Raw genomic sequence first — 17,885 nt, 5'->3', positions numbered from 1 at the left:
CCATATATATATATTCCATTATGTTGTAGCTTGTAGTCATTGCATTTGTGTAAACCTCAATATTAAACTTAATTATTTGATTGGTGATTACCCTCATTACCATTAAATCCATTTTTAACTTTATCATAATTGTCTTAATGCTTTCATTTCAATCATCATTATCAGTATCTTTGTCGTAATCATAATACTAAACTTTAAGTCTTAAGTATTGTGTGGCAAAGAATACTATTTCCATTGACCGTGTGTGGGGATCTTAAACAGCAATTGAGAGTTTGATAACCTGTAAAGTAGTAGTTTATGTGTCTATGCGGTAATGAAAGACACTGTATGTGGTTTATGTGAACTAAACATGAAACAAGATTTAATGTCATTTTTTCAAAAACATTTTTTGGGGGAATTGTTGGGCTGTGTGGTGTAGCTTGAAACTAAAATTTCTTTAAAAATCCAGATAGTCACTAATGTGCTGGAATTTTCAGAAAGAAAAACTTTGTAATGTACAAAATGAAAGATAAACATATTTCAGTTATTGTACTTTTTATTTACAATCCATATTGAGAGTAACAATCAATATGATTAGAACAATTTTTACAGTATAATTACATTTTCTTTATTTGACATTTGAGTATTAAACCTTGATGTACATTCAATAAAATTAATTACAGTGCAACAAATCTATATTTTGTCTCACCAGACTCATTCAAAACACCTCGAAACAAAAGTAACAATTTTAATTTGAAACAGTGGCATAACTAGGGGACTGCTCATGATCCCTTTTTTTTTGTTCAAACATGGAAAAAAAAACAATAGTAAATTCATTCAACTAAATAGCAAGGTAAGTTACTTTAGACATTATAAAACCAATTTATAATGTAGTCATAGCTATAATAATAATAATAATAATAATAATAATAATAATAATAATAATACCTTTCTTTTACAACAGAGCTCGATCACCAAGATTCTTCTACAAGGCCATATATGTACCTTTTACATATCATGAAAACTTAAAACAGAAAAACTTAAAACCAAAAAAAACCAAAGATACTACCAAATAAACTTAAAATTATGTTTAAAATATCTTTTTCTAAATCTTAAGAGTGGTATGTTGTTGTGCTCTCATCGATATGGTTCCACAAGCCATTGAAATACTCTCTTCCTAGTTTTTTGCCTTGCATTGTTCAGAGGATGAATCCCCTTTATAAAATTTCCTGGATATACCACTGTGAAATAATGTTTATAGAAAATGTTAGTCATTATATTAATTTCCTTTACCAGCTGTCCTTTAAAAGTACCTTATTCCCATAGCCTACACTAGAAATGCATAAACAGTTGCTATTGTAATATAGAACGTCCATACATATGTGAACTTTTTGTTTGCTTATTGTAGACAGATAATTTCCCATGCTGGCAATATACAGGTTGAATCTTGAATATATTTCCATCCAAGGTTCTTGACCTCCAAGACACTAATAGTAGGGGTTGCCTTATGTTTAGAAGAGCACTTCCAATTGTTAATTCAAATATGATAACATTTTCTTTGATGGTCTTATAATATTTTTGTTATATTTAATTAATTCATATAACATCACACAATGATTACATACACACTTGATAATAAAGAAATTTTAATATAATTTAATGACCAAATATGTTAATACAAAGTATACTAACTCCTTTAATAAAATACTCTTGTTGTTATTATTAATTAATAATAATACCTTTATTTGCTCACACAATATTTTAACCATGTGAATTCCTTTTACAAAATGCAGTGATGATACATTAATATATAACCTATCAAAAAAAAATGGTGGAGAGAACAAAATTTGACCAGATCCTGATTAGTCATCCAAAACTCATTAAATTTCTTATAGCTACACATCAGATCTCTTCCTTTACCTCTAACCTCTTCATCCCCAGGAAAACATTAATGTAGTACAGTAATTGGTTTTCTCTGATGAGAATTTGCTCATTGGGGTACTCTAATACAAATTGTCAATGTTTCTGTTCTTTATGACATCTACTGTAACAGGCCTGAATGAATACATAGTTAAAAAAATGTAACCTTCATTAAAATGTTTTGTGACATGTTTTACCACTAATAAATTAATTCTATTTATTGTATATCTTACAAACAATTTTGACAAAAACAAACTGTTATCAATACTTTCGAAAATTTAACATGAAACATGTGAATGAAAGATTCTGCTCATAGAAAACCCCTGCTCTCCATTGCCGTATTGGCTTTAGATTTACAGGATTTTTTATTGCATGGTGGCCTTGGAAAGATAACTCACCCGGGGAGATATCGCACTGTGTGAAATCACCTTAAATTGTCGGCATGCTGAGAGATAACACTTTGCTCGCGTAATGCCGTTAAGTGTTACCTTTCAATAACGCAATTACATAAATCTTCTGTTTACTTTTCTATTGCTAATGAAGGTTTTACTGATACTGCTACTCTGACAAAACAAAAGTGGTTTGAAGTGTTTTTTCCGCATGAAAGCAGTAGGAGAATAAATCTTCTTCTTCTAAGTACTGATGTGCTATTCTAAAGATGTGATGACAGCTAGTGGATAATCATCGAAGTGCTATTAAATGTCCAGTTCATCGTCTACTGTTCTTCGCTTTAAGGATGCGTAAAGGAGTGAACTTTTGAACTTCTTATTCTTAAAGAAAATCAAATTAATTAATTTCTTATTCAAAGTTCAGAAACTGTTTTTTTTTCTTGAGTAATTTTAACCAAAAAATAAACTCACTATAGCAAACACATCTAGATATTTATCATTTATTATAATGTGAAAGTTTGTAGGGATATATTAAAATGTGTACTACAAACAATTTACAAAAACGAATACTGGACAGTGGTGGTTCCAGGATTTTGAGATAGAGGGATGCCAAGGGAGGGACTTTCACATCAGCGCCACGATGGTTGGGGCTGAGTTAAGAAAGTTTATGATTATGGCACCGCTAGATGGCCGGAAATGGCACTCCCAGACTTTAAATTAAAATATAATGTTCTTTTTTTTTTTTCCCATTTTTATTATTTTGAAAAATTTAGTGGTGTGGTGGGGGGTGGGGGGCGGGCTGGCAAGGCCCTCTTGTATTCGTCACTGCTGGATCTGCCACTGTTGACGATAATGAATGACATTACTATATCCACCTTTATTAGTTTCTGTATGGTTGCTTTGTTCAATAAAAAAGCTCAAATATAAATTCTAGTGATAATAAAAATGATGATAAAAAATAGTGATAATAATGTTTAACTAGTTATGTGCTGCTTGTGAACCTTTCTGTAAAATGTTACTGTATGCTGTTAACCTGGCAACATCCTGGTCAAGATTTATTATTTAAAGTTTCTCGTAAAAAGAAAAAAGCAAAAAAACTGATAGTTACTTTACAAGATTTATTTTAAATGTTTGGATCAGTCGCACGTTTCCATAAATACACTAACACTTTAAAAGCTTCTGAGATGTGTTCCATACAAATCCTATAACTACTTAATTAAGGACTCCCATAGTTTTTGTTTCGGATAAACTTTCCTTCTTAAGATTGCCGATTAGAGACCTGCTGATTTTGTAACACAAATTTTCTTTTGTTTCCGAGACTGAAATGCTATATAGGCTTTCCAGTTTAATGTATTTTAAAAGGAAACTATAATAAACAAACTTTATATAATATAATGTAGAAATTTCGAATTGAATTATGAAATTATAAAACTTTGTATTAAACAATGGATTTTTCAACACTGCAAAATATTATGTAAACTATAAAAATTTATTATGAGAAATTAAAAGTACTTTAGTACATTTTAACCAATCATAAACAGAAAATTATTTCAAAATTTACTTTGATCTAAGTGTTGAGCTTTTAAACATTTTTATACAGTATGTGTTATTTTACTATGGTTTTAATTTGAACAATTCTTTGTTTTTTAGCATACAGTATGCTTTGTTTAGTGTTTTTATTGGTTTTTCTCATCATGCAATGGACCTTGTTTTGGTGCTAATCTACATTTTAAGACTAATTTATACTTTCTATCCATCATATTCAACAGTTAAAACATAATGAAAACCAATTTGACGTTGTCATATTCAGGAATGGTACACTAGCAAAGAATATCAAACAAAATCATAAATTTACAGTATACAAAAACCTTATTTCAACAGATATATTTCTATTGAAACAATACAAATAGGAAACACATCTAAAGTAGTTTCTTATTAATTTTGCTGGATGCTTTTGCCCATGTACCGTGCCTTTTTCTTCGCTAATGGTTTTGACATTATCATATTCATGTAAAGGTACACTTGTGAAAGTATTCTAGAAAATTCAAAATTAATAACAAATTACAAATTTCACTTTATAGAGTATTTCCTATCTGTATTACATTTCAATAGAAATATTTTTGTTTAAAACGGTAAAAGGAAGGTAATTCAAGGATGTTACACAGAAAATCTTTGCATGGTCAGCTTATTATTAGAGAAGTATCTCTACCAAAGTTATACTTGTGTAGGATTTCATAACTTCAGTTGCTTTACCTAATTGTAATAGAAACCCAGTTATTTTTTTAATGCATGTTCAGCAATATAACTAGTATAGAATTTGCTTGAAATCTATTTATAATTTTGAATCCACGTAAGTAATCTTGATAACTGATATCAATAGGAAGAAACCATGTCAGCTAGCATCAGAAAAGTCTATATTTAAAGATGTCAGTACCAGCATTATTTGTGGGTTATATAATACTAGATACAGAGTAGGCATACATTTTGAAACCTCTAGTATTCTGTCACAAAATATTGCAAGGGTAAATGAGAACATCTTATTTCCTCCAAACCATTCGTATCTTCTTGTGATTGATACCATAATTTTTTTTTTATTAACAAGAGATGCAGTGTTCCCTTTACAAGAATAAGTCATTAAAGACTAGGGAATACTGACTTCCTTACTTATAATGTTACTGGTGATTAAGTAAAAAAACAGAATTAAACAGAAAAACGATTTGTACTAAAAAATATTTGAACAATTTCAAAAAGCATACAGTTGTGTTTTTCATTTTGCTAAGCAGCATAATTTGGACAAGCAATGATGATTTGGATGTATATCCACTAAGCCACAGTGGTGGCATACAGTAGTGGGATATCTATTAGATTTAAGCATACATCAAAAGTAACATTTATTTTATTCAAAGATCACAAAATAGCTATACAGAATTTATTTTAAAAATCAATTGAATAAGGTATGATAAAAAAAAAAAACAACAATTGCTTGTGTCATTCATGCCCTGAACAAAGGTAACACAGCAACCGGGGTCCCAGGTCTGCCGGAACTCGTAGGAGCCTCCCGGAGATCAGGACAGCCTCCCCCAATCAAGCAAGAAGCTCCCAGGAAATAACCCAACTCCCGCAAATTTGTAATATTTGCAGGTTTTTCTACTTTATTATAAATTGTCCCACGGAAGTCAGTGCCGATGGGTATCACCATGCGCAGCAAAATAAAATTAAATAATAAATAAATAAATAAATAAATCAAGATAATTCAACAAATTGTCATTTAAATGTATAAGTTACAAGAAGATATCATTGTAAATATAATTCAATGCTGGTATTAAATACAAGTGAAGACTTTTTGGTACAGATTCTTTAACATTGATAGGTACATTAGATTATTTCAAGTTTAGGTCAAATATATTTTACTTTGTATTCAAGGGATATGTTTTTATGAAGGTGAAAGTGCATTGTGGGGAATGTAAACTGCGAAAGAATGAGTTTGCTTGAAATCAATTGAATAATATGAAGTGGGTATAACGAATTAATAGATGACAGTGGCGAAGTAGTCTTGAAATGGGGTGGTGCGAAGGTGAAGTGGTGGAGCTTAATTAGGTGTGGGGTCGCTAACAAGTATATTTTGGGAGGATGTGTTTCCGCATGCACCCCAGATATGCCACTGATTGAGGGGTACAGAATAGATGATACTTTACTTTGATCTTTAAACTTTATTAGATTAAAAGAAGAAAGTAATTGATGGCACAGACCTGATGTGTTTTGTGCATTTTTTTTTTTTGGTCACTTATTTTATTGATATAAGCCTTTTTAAATCTATTTATGTTATATAATTATTTCCAAATCCACAGCTATATTTCGCCACTTACAGGATGGATGTAAAAACGTATAATATATACTTTATATACATTACATAAAAATAATAATTGAAGCTCGGACTTTTTGTTGCACTATGAGCATCTTCAACTAATTACCAGTACATTATAAATGTCTGTTAATTGTTGTTAATGTTTGACTTAATGTTCACAGTTTCTGGTCTTATTTACAGTATATATAGAACAATATATTGTGAGTTATCATACGTAAACAGATCGACTTGTTGAATATTGTGATTGGCTTCCCTTGTCTGAACCTGGAACTTCCATATAAACCGGTTCCGAGTCCACTCCACCGGGCACTTGGATGCCAACGTGGCGTTGGCCTGTACTTGTGGAGCTACCGACTATGTTATCCTTTGGCTCAAAATAGATGTCTGGTTGTGGGATAATGCTCCCTGTATAGTCCAAGGGGTGGCGTGGAGTTGGGGTTAAGAGCACAAAATAGCAAAGTGCAGCAGCAATCACGAACGACACAAAAAGTAAGCTAACACCCACAATTGCCAGAATTGTAGAATCCTCGGTCATTGTTGGTGGAGTGTTCACATAAGATGGCCCTTGACCAGGTGGTACTTTCTGTGTTGTGCCTGCCTTTCCAATATGCACCGTTAAATTTGCACTTCCTTTTCCAATTCTATTTTCTACTTCACATGTAATAACAGTTCCTTCATCTTCTGGTGTTAACTTTAGGTGGATTACCATACCATTTTCTTTCAAGACCCCATTGGATAATGGCCGGTTGAAAGACCAATGGTATTTTCTGTCAGGCGGATCGGCCACCGCTATACAAATCAAAACCACTTCAGTATCTTTTTGGAATGGCAGATCACCCTGTATCTTTACATCTGGCTTGTACAGAACTTGAATTTTCCCGCTGGTGCAGTTTCTCTGTATTCTCTTTGTTGTATTTGTTGTCATTTCGCACACCATTGGCTCTTTCTCGTGATCTCGTTTCACCTTGAATGTATGTGAGATGCATTCGAGTTTATCATGGATATTACGTTCAACCGATGAAACCCCAACCCATGTTAAAGTTGGCATCGGGTTGATAACTTCACAACAACATTCAACAGTTGCTAGTTCACCAACAATTGCAGGATTCTTGTTCAGTTCACACGTTGGATAAGTGTCATGTGGTACTTCAAGAATTGATGGAAACCTCAAATTTTTACATTTCTCTACCAGCATTTCATTTGTTTTGATACAACATTGGAAATTATAATTTGCATCTTCAACTTGGACTTTTGCTATCATTAGCTGTAGCATATTATCAGCAATTAAGCTAACATATACCCGCAAGTCTCTTTCTTCACCAATAATTTTGTTATCTTTTTTCCAGTTCCAATAAGTCCTTTCTGTCATGTCAGTTGTACAATAGAATTTTGCCGTCTCTCCTTCCACTAGAGTTTGATCATCTGACATCATTATTGAAACTAAATTCTGTGCATTAACAGATTCCATAGAAGTTGCATATAATACAGTGATCGCCAAAATTAAATCTAGCCCAGTCATTCTCATTCTGATGAGAAAACTATTCCAACTATTACAGCCAATCCACTTTTTTTTTATAGAAATTTTGGTCTGCTTTTATAGATAAAATGAGTATAATATTTGTTTTTCTGCTTCATCTGCTAAAAGCACAGTTTAATATTCAATGTACTAGAAGAATGTTGGTAACAGATTTATTCTGTGCGCATATCCACTGTTGTATTTGTCAGGATTTCCACAGTAACTGTTCAACATCAGCCTACCATGTCTCACTAGGTACTTAATAATAAAGATATACAATACTTCTTAAATCACTGGTGACCTGATCATGCTGAAAAAATAAAAACATAAGAAAGTTTGAATACATAAAAGGTACATAGCAAAGCACTAGTATCATTCTAAACAAATTTTTTTTTTAATACGTTGAATGGATTATCATAATATATACAGAGTACTAAGAAATGTTTTAAAGATCTATTTGATTGTAAATTAATTGTAGTTTGAGTGATAACTTTTCGTATTTTCATGTGTTAAGCCGTGTGTACCAATAAAACAACCCACTTGCCCTAACCTTTTATTTTAAAGCAAACACTAAAGTCCTGATGCTTTTAAAACTTGAAGGTACATTTAATGCTGTCTTCATCCATAGCAGCTTAAAATGTATTCTATTTCTAAACGTAGGAGGTGGATATCAGTGGGTGGATTTGTATTGCAATACAGTATTCAGAAATCATACAGCAGTATTTTTCAATTCAATTCTTTATTTCAAAAAACCACTAAAAGTACAATAGCAGCCCAAAGGGCTGAATTGGAGTACAAATTTACAGCAAAGGTACACAATAAAAAAAAACAGAAGGAAACATAAAAAATACAATACAAAAAGTTCAGGTACAAAGTCTAATAAAACCAAAAATTATAAAAATCGGTCAAGAAAAAAGAACATCAAAAATACGATAAAAAAACAATTCAGTCACAAATTCACAAAATAAGAACATCAAAAAATTACAATTTTGGGCAAGTGGGTCATAGAAAACTATGGGAATTACCTGGCATTTAAAGGGCAGACATTTTCCCAGTTCATATTACCACAATTTGAGGCTTGCTATCCAAAAACCAGTGTACTGTTGCTAGTTCTTTAAACTGAGTAATTAGCATAAGAATGTGACAGTATTGTATACTTTAGTACAGAGAAGTGTAATATATTTACTCATAACATAGGCAATAGTAAATTTAATCCAGTAAATGACCCATCATTTTAAAGCTTACAATGTGGAGTATTTATATTCGAAAGTCATTTTGTCACACTGCTGGTTTCGGCATGACAAGCCCCACATAATGTGGAAAAATAATACCACTACCTATTTAAATATATCTTGCTTTAAATTGTATCATCACTGCATTGTTTACCTAAAGAATATCTTTTTTCCCCATTATTTCATTTTATTAAAGCATACTAGAGCATAAAGACATAGTAAATGTGCCTTGTAAGTCTAAGTTTGGATTTGGATTGTTTAGATTAATAATATTTATGTTAAATAAAGGTGTATTTTATATTTTAAAAATTGTACATAACAGATAGGGACAGGATTTTAAGTGAACAGAAACATTGTCCAGGGCCGTCGGAACCGCACCGGCTTTGGCCGGACCACTTTTTCTTAATTCTATTAGGCTTACACTTTTATGTTCATAATTAATTTTTTTTGTATTTATTAAAGACCCAATAGTTTGTCAAAGCACCAAAAACAGTGTCGCCATAAAAATACAAAATGATATTAAAAATAAATGTCTAAAGATTAAAAATACATAAAATTACATGAATATTCAGTTTCACATATTAAATATCAAAGATTACATTAAAGGTAGAAATGTTACATTTAATTAAAAATATAAAATAGGAGAGAATGGAAAATAAGAGGCAATTCTACACCAACTAAAAAAAGAAAGAAAAAATGTTTACAATGTTTAGAGGTATAAATATATAATTACAATTAACCATGCATAAAATGTTGGGGGTTGTAGTAACCACACAAGGCTTATACAGATGAAGTTGGCCCAGATTACTTGCTATTCTTGGTTGCCAACTGCTATTTTGTAGTGTCACAGATGCATATTAATTTCATAATTTGTTCACATTAGGCATGTTGTCTCTGCCCCTTGCTGGGGAGGGGTAATGGCTCTACAATTGCCTGTTGCTATTTTCGGGCATCCCAAAATTATACTTTTAGACCACAATATTAGGGAATAGCAATCACAATAACGTCTTTGATTGGATTTGAATATTAATTTAGTCTGATGACCTTGTCATGGTGTCAAACGAGGGGTGGTGGGGGATGTCCAGATTTGTGACGGGTGGGCGACCCAACAACATTAATAATTCCAATGCGAAGAAAAGCAATGATAACTAGATTAAAATCAATTCCAAACAAGCATATACGCTACAACCAGAATCAAATTTTTGTCCAGCTTTTTAGTCCCCGTATGTCAATCGGAGTATATGGCTTGATCTCTGGAAGTACAGTATTACTATTTTATAAGACTAAATATAGAAATCCAAATTAGTCTATACCAAATCAAAACTGGTGATTTTTCTTGGAGCTTTCCCTGCACCCTTACCGGGGGCCATTATTTTTCCTTGATTGTAGATTGGACTCCCTTCACTTAGTCTATATTACTGTCTTATCACTCAAAATCATTACCAACATCATCATCGTCGATGATCGGCATCGACATCATCATTATCATTATCATCATCCTCATTATCACAGTTATCATCATCATAATTAGGCCTATTTCATATTTTTTCCGAGCATCCAGGTAAACAAAGTTTCCGCAGTATGACCCCTGAACCCCCTGTAATACCAACCACATTAAACCACTCTTACAAAAAAGCTGGATAGCCCTTGAATGTTAGTGCTCTGTCTTTATCACCTGTTAGATCTGTACATGGAGGTACCTACATAGTCTACCTGACATAAACAGGGTTATAGGCTTTTGTTATCTCTCTTTTTTCCTTGAATCATACCAGTAAGGATATGTTTCCCTGTAAGATCATATTCTTTAAAAATCTACCTAAGGGAGGGTACCTCATGAACATTACTCACAAATCCTCAAGTCAGCTATGGGATTATATTCAAGCCACGAAACTTTGAAAATTAAATACTAGTATAATGTACGTTGGGAGCAAATATTCTAATATACATAAATTTATTAAAAGTATGATATACAGTGTATATCATGGTACTACATATTTTTATGACAATAAAGTAGCTATATTTAGATGCCATATTTTCAAAATTTGCTCACTTCAGCCCCAAACATAGTGGGGCTGAGGGGGTATAAACTCTAGTCCCCACTAACTTTAAATATTTGCTGCCAATAGACAGGATGGGGAGGGGTGGTGGCTATACAGGTTTGCCAGCTTCTATCTCCAGGCATCCAGAGGTACCATTTCCAACATAATCTCTACCTCCGTGCTAACTTTATTTCTTATGGCTGCCTCTTGAGGGGAGGGGCTACCAGCCCTACACATTGTCAGCATCTATTTCCGGGCATTCAGAGTTGCAAAAAAGTTGTTCAACAATTATGGGGGGGGGGGGGCTGAAGTGGATGCTCTCAGACCCCACAAATTTGGACAACTAAATTTGTTAAGACCCCCCACCTCCCGCTCTGACTGTAATGGCCGGACCACTTGCAAAATGCTTCCGACATGTTGTCATGTAATTCTGTTGTTGCGCTGTTTATATAAAATAAAATCTACAACATTACACAAAATAAAGATACAACAATTATAGGAAAGATTAAAATGTTAATTTCGTAAAAATTTCGTAAAAATTTCAGGAGAGCAGTGATAGGAATTGAACCAGGGACCTAGAGATCTTTACGGTGCAGCGCACACGCAGTGGCCGGCTACCACCAGTTTAGCCGATTGAGCTAAGCCGCTGTCTTGTTCATTATCACAAAATGCAAGTGATACTAATCCCATCATTTTCTACTGATCTCTTTCTAAATATCTACATACTTTATTATTCAATACTAGAAATTAATTTGATAAACCTAATCCATTATGTCTGATTATAACATACCACTCTACTCCCTGTAATCTTCTCTATTAGAACAAGTGATTTAAATATTGCTTTCATGTACCGACTATTTCACATAAATTTAATTTTTTTTTATCTTTCGCTGCTTTTGAATTCTCTTAGGCTTGTCTAATTTGACAATGAGGAAAAATAATATTCAAAGCACACATTATATTAATTACATCAGGAACATTAAGGATAAAATATTGAAATTCCGGCATTGTTCATTAAAAAACCTCTTTACCGAGTTGATATGTTTTTAATTACCATAATGCATATTTTTATATTCAAGCCGTTTGAAGTGTTATCAATAATTCATATGCAATGAATATTGTCAACTGTTTCCTTATTATACTCAATTGATTTTTATCTCATGTATAATGCTTTTTTTTCACAGACTAAATCTCAGTTATACTTTGAAATTGTAGAGTACTGTACCTGCATTTTATAGAACTCATATTTGACAATACTTTTGGTTAGAATATGTATTTTAAAATGTAGATTAAACCAATTATGGATGTTTTTTATTTACAATTGGATAATTTAAAGTGATTACACAATTTATCAACTTGTAATGAAGCATCTGGTATTGTTGATTTTTTTTTTGTACAGAAATTCTTATTTAAACACTATGGTATTTTTGTACTATAAGAATTATTTGATACAAATCAAGTTAATAATGTTAGGATTTAATTGGATTTAACAAAATCATAAGTTATATATTTTTAGTCATTAAATTTCATTAAAGCAAATGGATTTATATACAAATAATTTCTACAAAACAACTATTTTTACAGAAATTATTTAAACAATAGGGTATTGTTCTTGTTATTTTTATTTATGTTAATTTAGGTTACTATTTTTGTACTATAAGAATTACTTGATACAAGTCAAGTCAGTCAACATTATTTTGGATTTAATTGGATTTAACAAAACCGTAGTTATAAATTTGCAGTCATTAAATTTCATTAAAGCAAATGGATTTATAAACAAATAATTTCTATCATAAATTATATGTATTGTGCAATTCTTAAACCTATTAGTATATTTTAATTAAAGACCAACCATCGTTATCTGTACTTTCTAAGCTTTCAATTAACGCTGACGGAGTCATTGCTTATTTTTAAGATCCCTAATGGTTTATTATGGGTCTAGATAGCAAGATCTATATTGGTAGTAAAATTAATTTAAATAATTTACCAGATGAACATACCAGTTGGGCTGACGTTTTGTCAGGTTGGGAAAATAATAATTTTTGACATAGGAACAAACAGGAAATGAAAAATCACGGATTGCATAGCTTCGAAAACCAAAAACATCACTGTATCATTTTCTGGCAATTTATAGCATGAAATGGTGTACTGGTGTTACTTTTAGACTATATCAGTTATATAAACAAAAAAGGGGAAAAGAGTAAAATGGGAGACTACCTTTTAACATTTAACATGTGGATGGTCAACAAAAGACTTTTTTGTTCTGCCATGTTCTATTTTGGGTGAAACAAGTTATATTTTAATTATTTAGATATCTTATATCTACGGCAGCGGAAGCGAGGAGGCCAGGGGGGTCTATTGGCCCACCAGCTTTTTCTACTGGGGGGGGGCCTGTTCCCCCCCCCTTTCCACTTTTGTGACTGTTCCCAGCACCAGTGACAAACATTTTACGAACATCTTTCGAACGCTGCAATGTCATTACAGTATTGTTATTATTATTATTAATAATAACTTTTTTTTTTTCAAATTGTGACCCAAGCTCACAAAAAGGCTGTAAACTTGTCCTCAAGCTAATATGAGTTTTTGTTATAATGGCATAGAACATATCATTTACTTTAAAATGACAGTTAAATGAACTCAATCGGGTTTCTGGAAGCAAAGTTATGACCATTTGAATAATTGTCATCTTATCAACTTTCTTAAATCAAGTTTTGAGAAAAATGCTTTTTTTTTCAGCAGGTTTCTATTCATTTTCACTAGCTCCCATCCCAAAATGGCTAAATTTTACCTCTTACAGTTGGAATTTTAAACTTAAATTTATACTTTATTTATTACACAAAAACCCAATTCACACAAAATTCACGTTCTACGCCCTATTCTGGCTATGGAGGCTTGTTTCTCAGTACAGTGCAGTGTGCGTTTACAGCCCTTTTGTGTGCTTGGGTCACAATTATAAACAAAAAATATAGAGAAAATAGACATAATTGTATTCAACTTTTAATCTAAGAGTGCCATTTCCAACCATTTAGAGGTGCCATAATCATAATTTTTTCTGACCTCAGCCTCAATCGTCGTGGGGCTGAGGTGGATGGACATTCTATTTGCACAAGATCCTCCCTGGGTCCCCTCTATTTCGACTTCCTGGACCCGTTGGAGTAGGTCTATCATTTCATAGCTGTAGCCAGCTATTGGGACATTTGGGACAGTCTCACACAATTTTTCTATTGAGTCCACAAAGAAAGGGACCACATTTAAAAAATAGGTCCAGATTTCTCATATTATGTGTAAAATGGGTCGACTTTTAAGAAAATGGGTCCAGATTTCTGATATTTTTCATAAAATGGGTGAGTTTTTAAGAAAACGGGTCCAGATTATTCATATTTTTGCATAAAAATGGGAGAACTTTTAGGAAAATGGGTCCACATTATTTGAATTTACGCATAAAATGGATCCACCCTGATGTTGCCCTACACTGTTTGAAAATTCTGGCTACGGCATTGGATTTAATGGGTCATAAAAGGTACTAAATATAACTGAAACAAAAATATTAGGGTCTATTGATTTGCATGATGATGCAACACTAGAATCGGTTCACTCATGCGTGACCATCCTTCGTTCTCTGCACAATATATATTTGGTAAAAGTGGGTCCTAGAATCCACACGACGAGGAGAACTTAACATTCTCGCATGTGCAAATGACTTCTAAGTGATGTCATTATGTTCTACGTCCTACCGTGTCATGCAATCAAAAGCTCACTAATATCTGTGTCTACTCTAACCAGATGTTTGATTGTGTGACAAATTTGACCCTAGGACGCATTCAATCATCTGTGACTTCACAACATGTACCCGATCGCGTCCTATATTTCAGAGAACCTTCCAAAATATGCTTATATTCTCGATTAAATTTAAATTTACAGTATTGATGATAGATGTTAGCCTTCTAATCTCAGGGTCGTGGGTTCAAATCCAGTAATTATACCAACTCAAAACAAAGCATTTACCTAAAGCTCTGTCCAGATTATAAAATTTAATTTGACAAAAAACATGTGAAATGCCTAAATATAGTCATGATGACATCATATCATGACTATATATAGGCACATCATGACTATATATGGGCATATAACAGTTTTTTGTCAGCATTAATTTTGATAGTATTAATTGTCAGAATTGAAGGTTCCAGTGAAAATTTTAAATATGTAGCTCATAAAATTATTGTTCAATTTCAAAGCAGTCATTTATTTTTGTCATACAAATGAAAAATGTATTTGAACATTAACTTTGACCAATATGATACTATTGTAATAATATGTACTGTATTAAAGAAGTAAATCGCAAATTCTTCTTAACCCTATATTGAACAATATGGTCATCAAATAAGAAATGTTAATAATACTAGACCTAAATTACAACAAAAAAATAATATTATGGAATTTTGCAAATATTACATTTCCATATGTATTTTGTAAACAGTTTTTTTTGTATGGTTATTTAAAATAATTGAAATAATGAATCATTATATTATCTCTTAAAGGTTGATATTAGGCTAGTAACATTCATAATTTTAGTCCCACAGTACTTGCAATTATATCCCCAAACCATCACTCTTGGTGCTACCAATTTGGTTGCCATCTGCACATCCCAAATAGTTACTGAATTTAATTTTCTTATTGGAAAAACACTGCTTTGTGCGCTGACAATATTTTATAAATCATGTCGTAAACCACAGATAAAGCCTTTTACTTTAGACAAACATTACATCTGTTGTCATTAAATGATTAAAATTTTGAGCGTGAATGAAGGTATTGCTTACACAGAAGACAGAGTAGATGTATATGTCATTGAACTTAGCGTACTGGAGACAACGATTGAAGGTTATTGGCTTTGGCGTTAAGTCTGCCGTTAAAAGGGTTTTAGGCTTAAATCAGGTAAATCTCTTCCTTTGTGGAGATATAGGGTTTATCACCTATCCTATATATTTCACTTAAAGAGAGGAATGAAATTCTATCTAATTAGATAGATAGGCTATTTAGGGTGGATCTCTGGATGGATGAAATTCAAACAATATAAGTTTGTAATATAAATAATTCAATCATATAGCTCTAAATTGGCTGGTAATTAATTTAAGAATTTTTTGTAGTGAAAAGTATATAAATCAGAAAAATAATCTTTATTTATTTATTTTACTTTGTTTTAGCATTTATATAGGCTTATACCAGAGTCTCGCAGTGCTTTTTGCCCTGGTCATTTGGATAGAGAATAAAGCATACACGACGTGCAACCTCCTCCACTCCCTGGGGAGTACTCCTAGTTATGAGTGTGTAATCAGCACTACTAATTGCATTCCGAATCATTCACCTCCTACCAGGTACCCATTTATACTCCTGGGTAAAGAGAGGCAAATTCAGATAAAGTGTCTTGCCTAAGAACACAAGCAGTGTGACGAGCATTGTGTAATCTTTTTAAAAGAGTAATTTTTAAAAGGCTTTTTAGATTTTTAACTTTGCTAATTTTCCATGAAATTCACCATATTTTAACTGTATGCTGTATTTTTATGACAATAAAGTTATCTGTATCTGTATATTGTAAAAAATAATATAATAAATATCTTTATGTTTTTTTCTTAATTTGAGGCATGTCGTTGCAATATGGTTAAGTTGTGAAACAAGACAGTATTGAGTAAATGAGCTATAACATATGGGAGCTCAAAAATAACCCCAAAATCACAATTTTTTTTTCACTGTAGATCAAAGTTTAATGTCTAATTAATCATGTCCCAAATTTTTAGTTCTTGAAATGGTCAACAAATCATTTATTTAATGTTATTTTTGTAGTTAATCCTATTAAACAATGTATGCACAAATAACTTAGGAATGCAATTACTCAAATTTTTCTTTTTTTCTTTACTCTAAGAGTGTTGTACTTTCACTTTCCAATAACTAAAGTCTTGAATTGTTTAATTTCAATGAATGACCCTTCATTCTAAAGATTACATACTCAGGTATCTGAAAATACCTATAAATTGAATTTCAATTTTTCTATAACTTAGCCATTTTGCCACAACATGCCTCATTTATTGGGAAAATGTATGGGAGGTGTTATCAGTGATGTATCTAGAGATACTGACATAGGGACTGATCAGGAGAAGCAATAAGAAAATGAAGGAGCACAGAGGAATGAGGTAAATACCTCAGCAAATTTCAAATGAGGTGGAGCTTGAAGAGGGGATTAATTGGGATCTTATTCCCCCTTCCTCTCTTTTAGACAAATATCTGGATGTATTCCCTTTATATTCCTTTCTACGTCCACCAGTGTATATACATTATTTTAGTAGCATATAGATTTACTATACATATAGATAGTGGAGAGGTGCTATGTTATCAGTGGCTAATTCTAGATTTCTTTTGCAAGCAGTTGTTTCTTTTTCCCCTACTTTTTTTTTCACATTTAACTTATCATATTATTTCATAATTTGATATGCGACAAAGTCGTAAAATGATATTGCCAAAGCATTAGAAGTTGAAAAACACGACCATAAAGCGATGATTGTCAATACAATATTGATATTGTTTCAAGTATTATATTTCATATTCCTCCTATTGTGTAGAAAATGGATGAATTGCATGCCTGTATAACATAAAACATGAATATGTTTATATTATGTTAATGGAGTTTTGATGAAAGGGTGAGTGAAATAAACACCCATACACACACCCACACATGCATGTATAAATTTATATATTCCCCTACCATGTCAGTATGTATATATAATTTTGAGGTAAATCTACTACTACCTATGTGTTTTAATTTACATATACAATATGCCTATGCAACAACTCTGATTTTCATATATATATATATTTCATCCGAACAATTTAAATTATTAAATGTAACTGTTATCTTTTAAATAAACTCTCTTACCTCACATCAGCTAAAGAGGG

General features: G+C 32.0%; 1 protein-coding gene across 3 annotated transcripts in view; it reads right to left on the bottom strand.

Moving 5' to 3' along the window:
* Positions 1-517: 517 nt before the first annotated feature.
* The window catches only part of LOC117115260 (irregular chiasm C-roughest protein-like), a 28,946-nt gene continuing 11,578 nt past the window's right edge, over positions 518-17,885 (bottom strand). For all 3 annotated transcript variants that reach the window (XM_033258973.1, XM_033258972.1, XM_033258974.1), the window contains exon 2: positions 518-7,979. In XM_033258973.1, coding sequence (XP_033114864.1) covers positions 6,362-7,678 — 1,317 coding nt within the window. In that variant the 5' untranslated portion in view covers positions 7,679-7,979 and the 3' untranslated portion in view covers positions 518-6,361. The remainder of the gene's footprint in view (positions 7,980-17,885) is intronic.

The sequence above is a fragment of the Anneissia japonica genome, unplaced genomic scaffold (assembly GCF_011630105.1).
Source record: "Anneissia japonica isolate Jap-2015-1 unplaced genomic scaffold, ASM1163010v1 scaffold288128_len588385_cov197, whole genome shotgun sequence".
In the NCBI taxonomy this organism is placed as follows: domain Eukaryota; kingdom Metazoa; phylum Echinodermata; class Crinoidea; order Comatulida; family Comatulidae; genus Anneissia; species Anneissia japonica.
The sequence above is the reverse complement of the archived record's forward strand: the minus strand, read 5'-3'. Positions and strand labels throughout refer to the sequence as shown.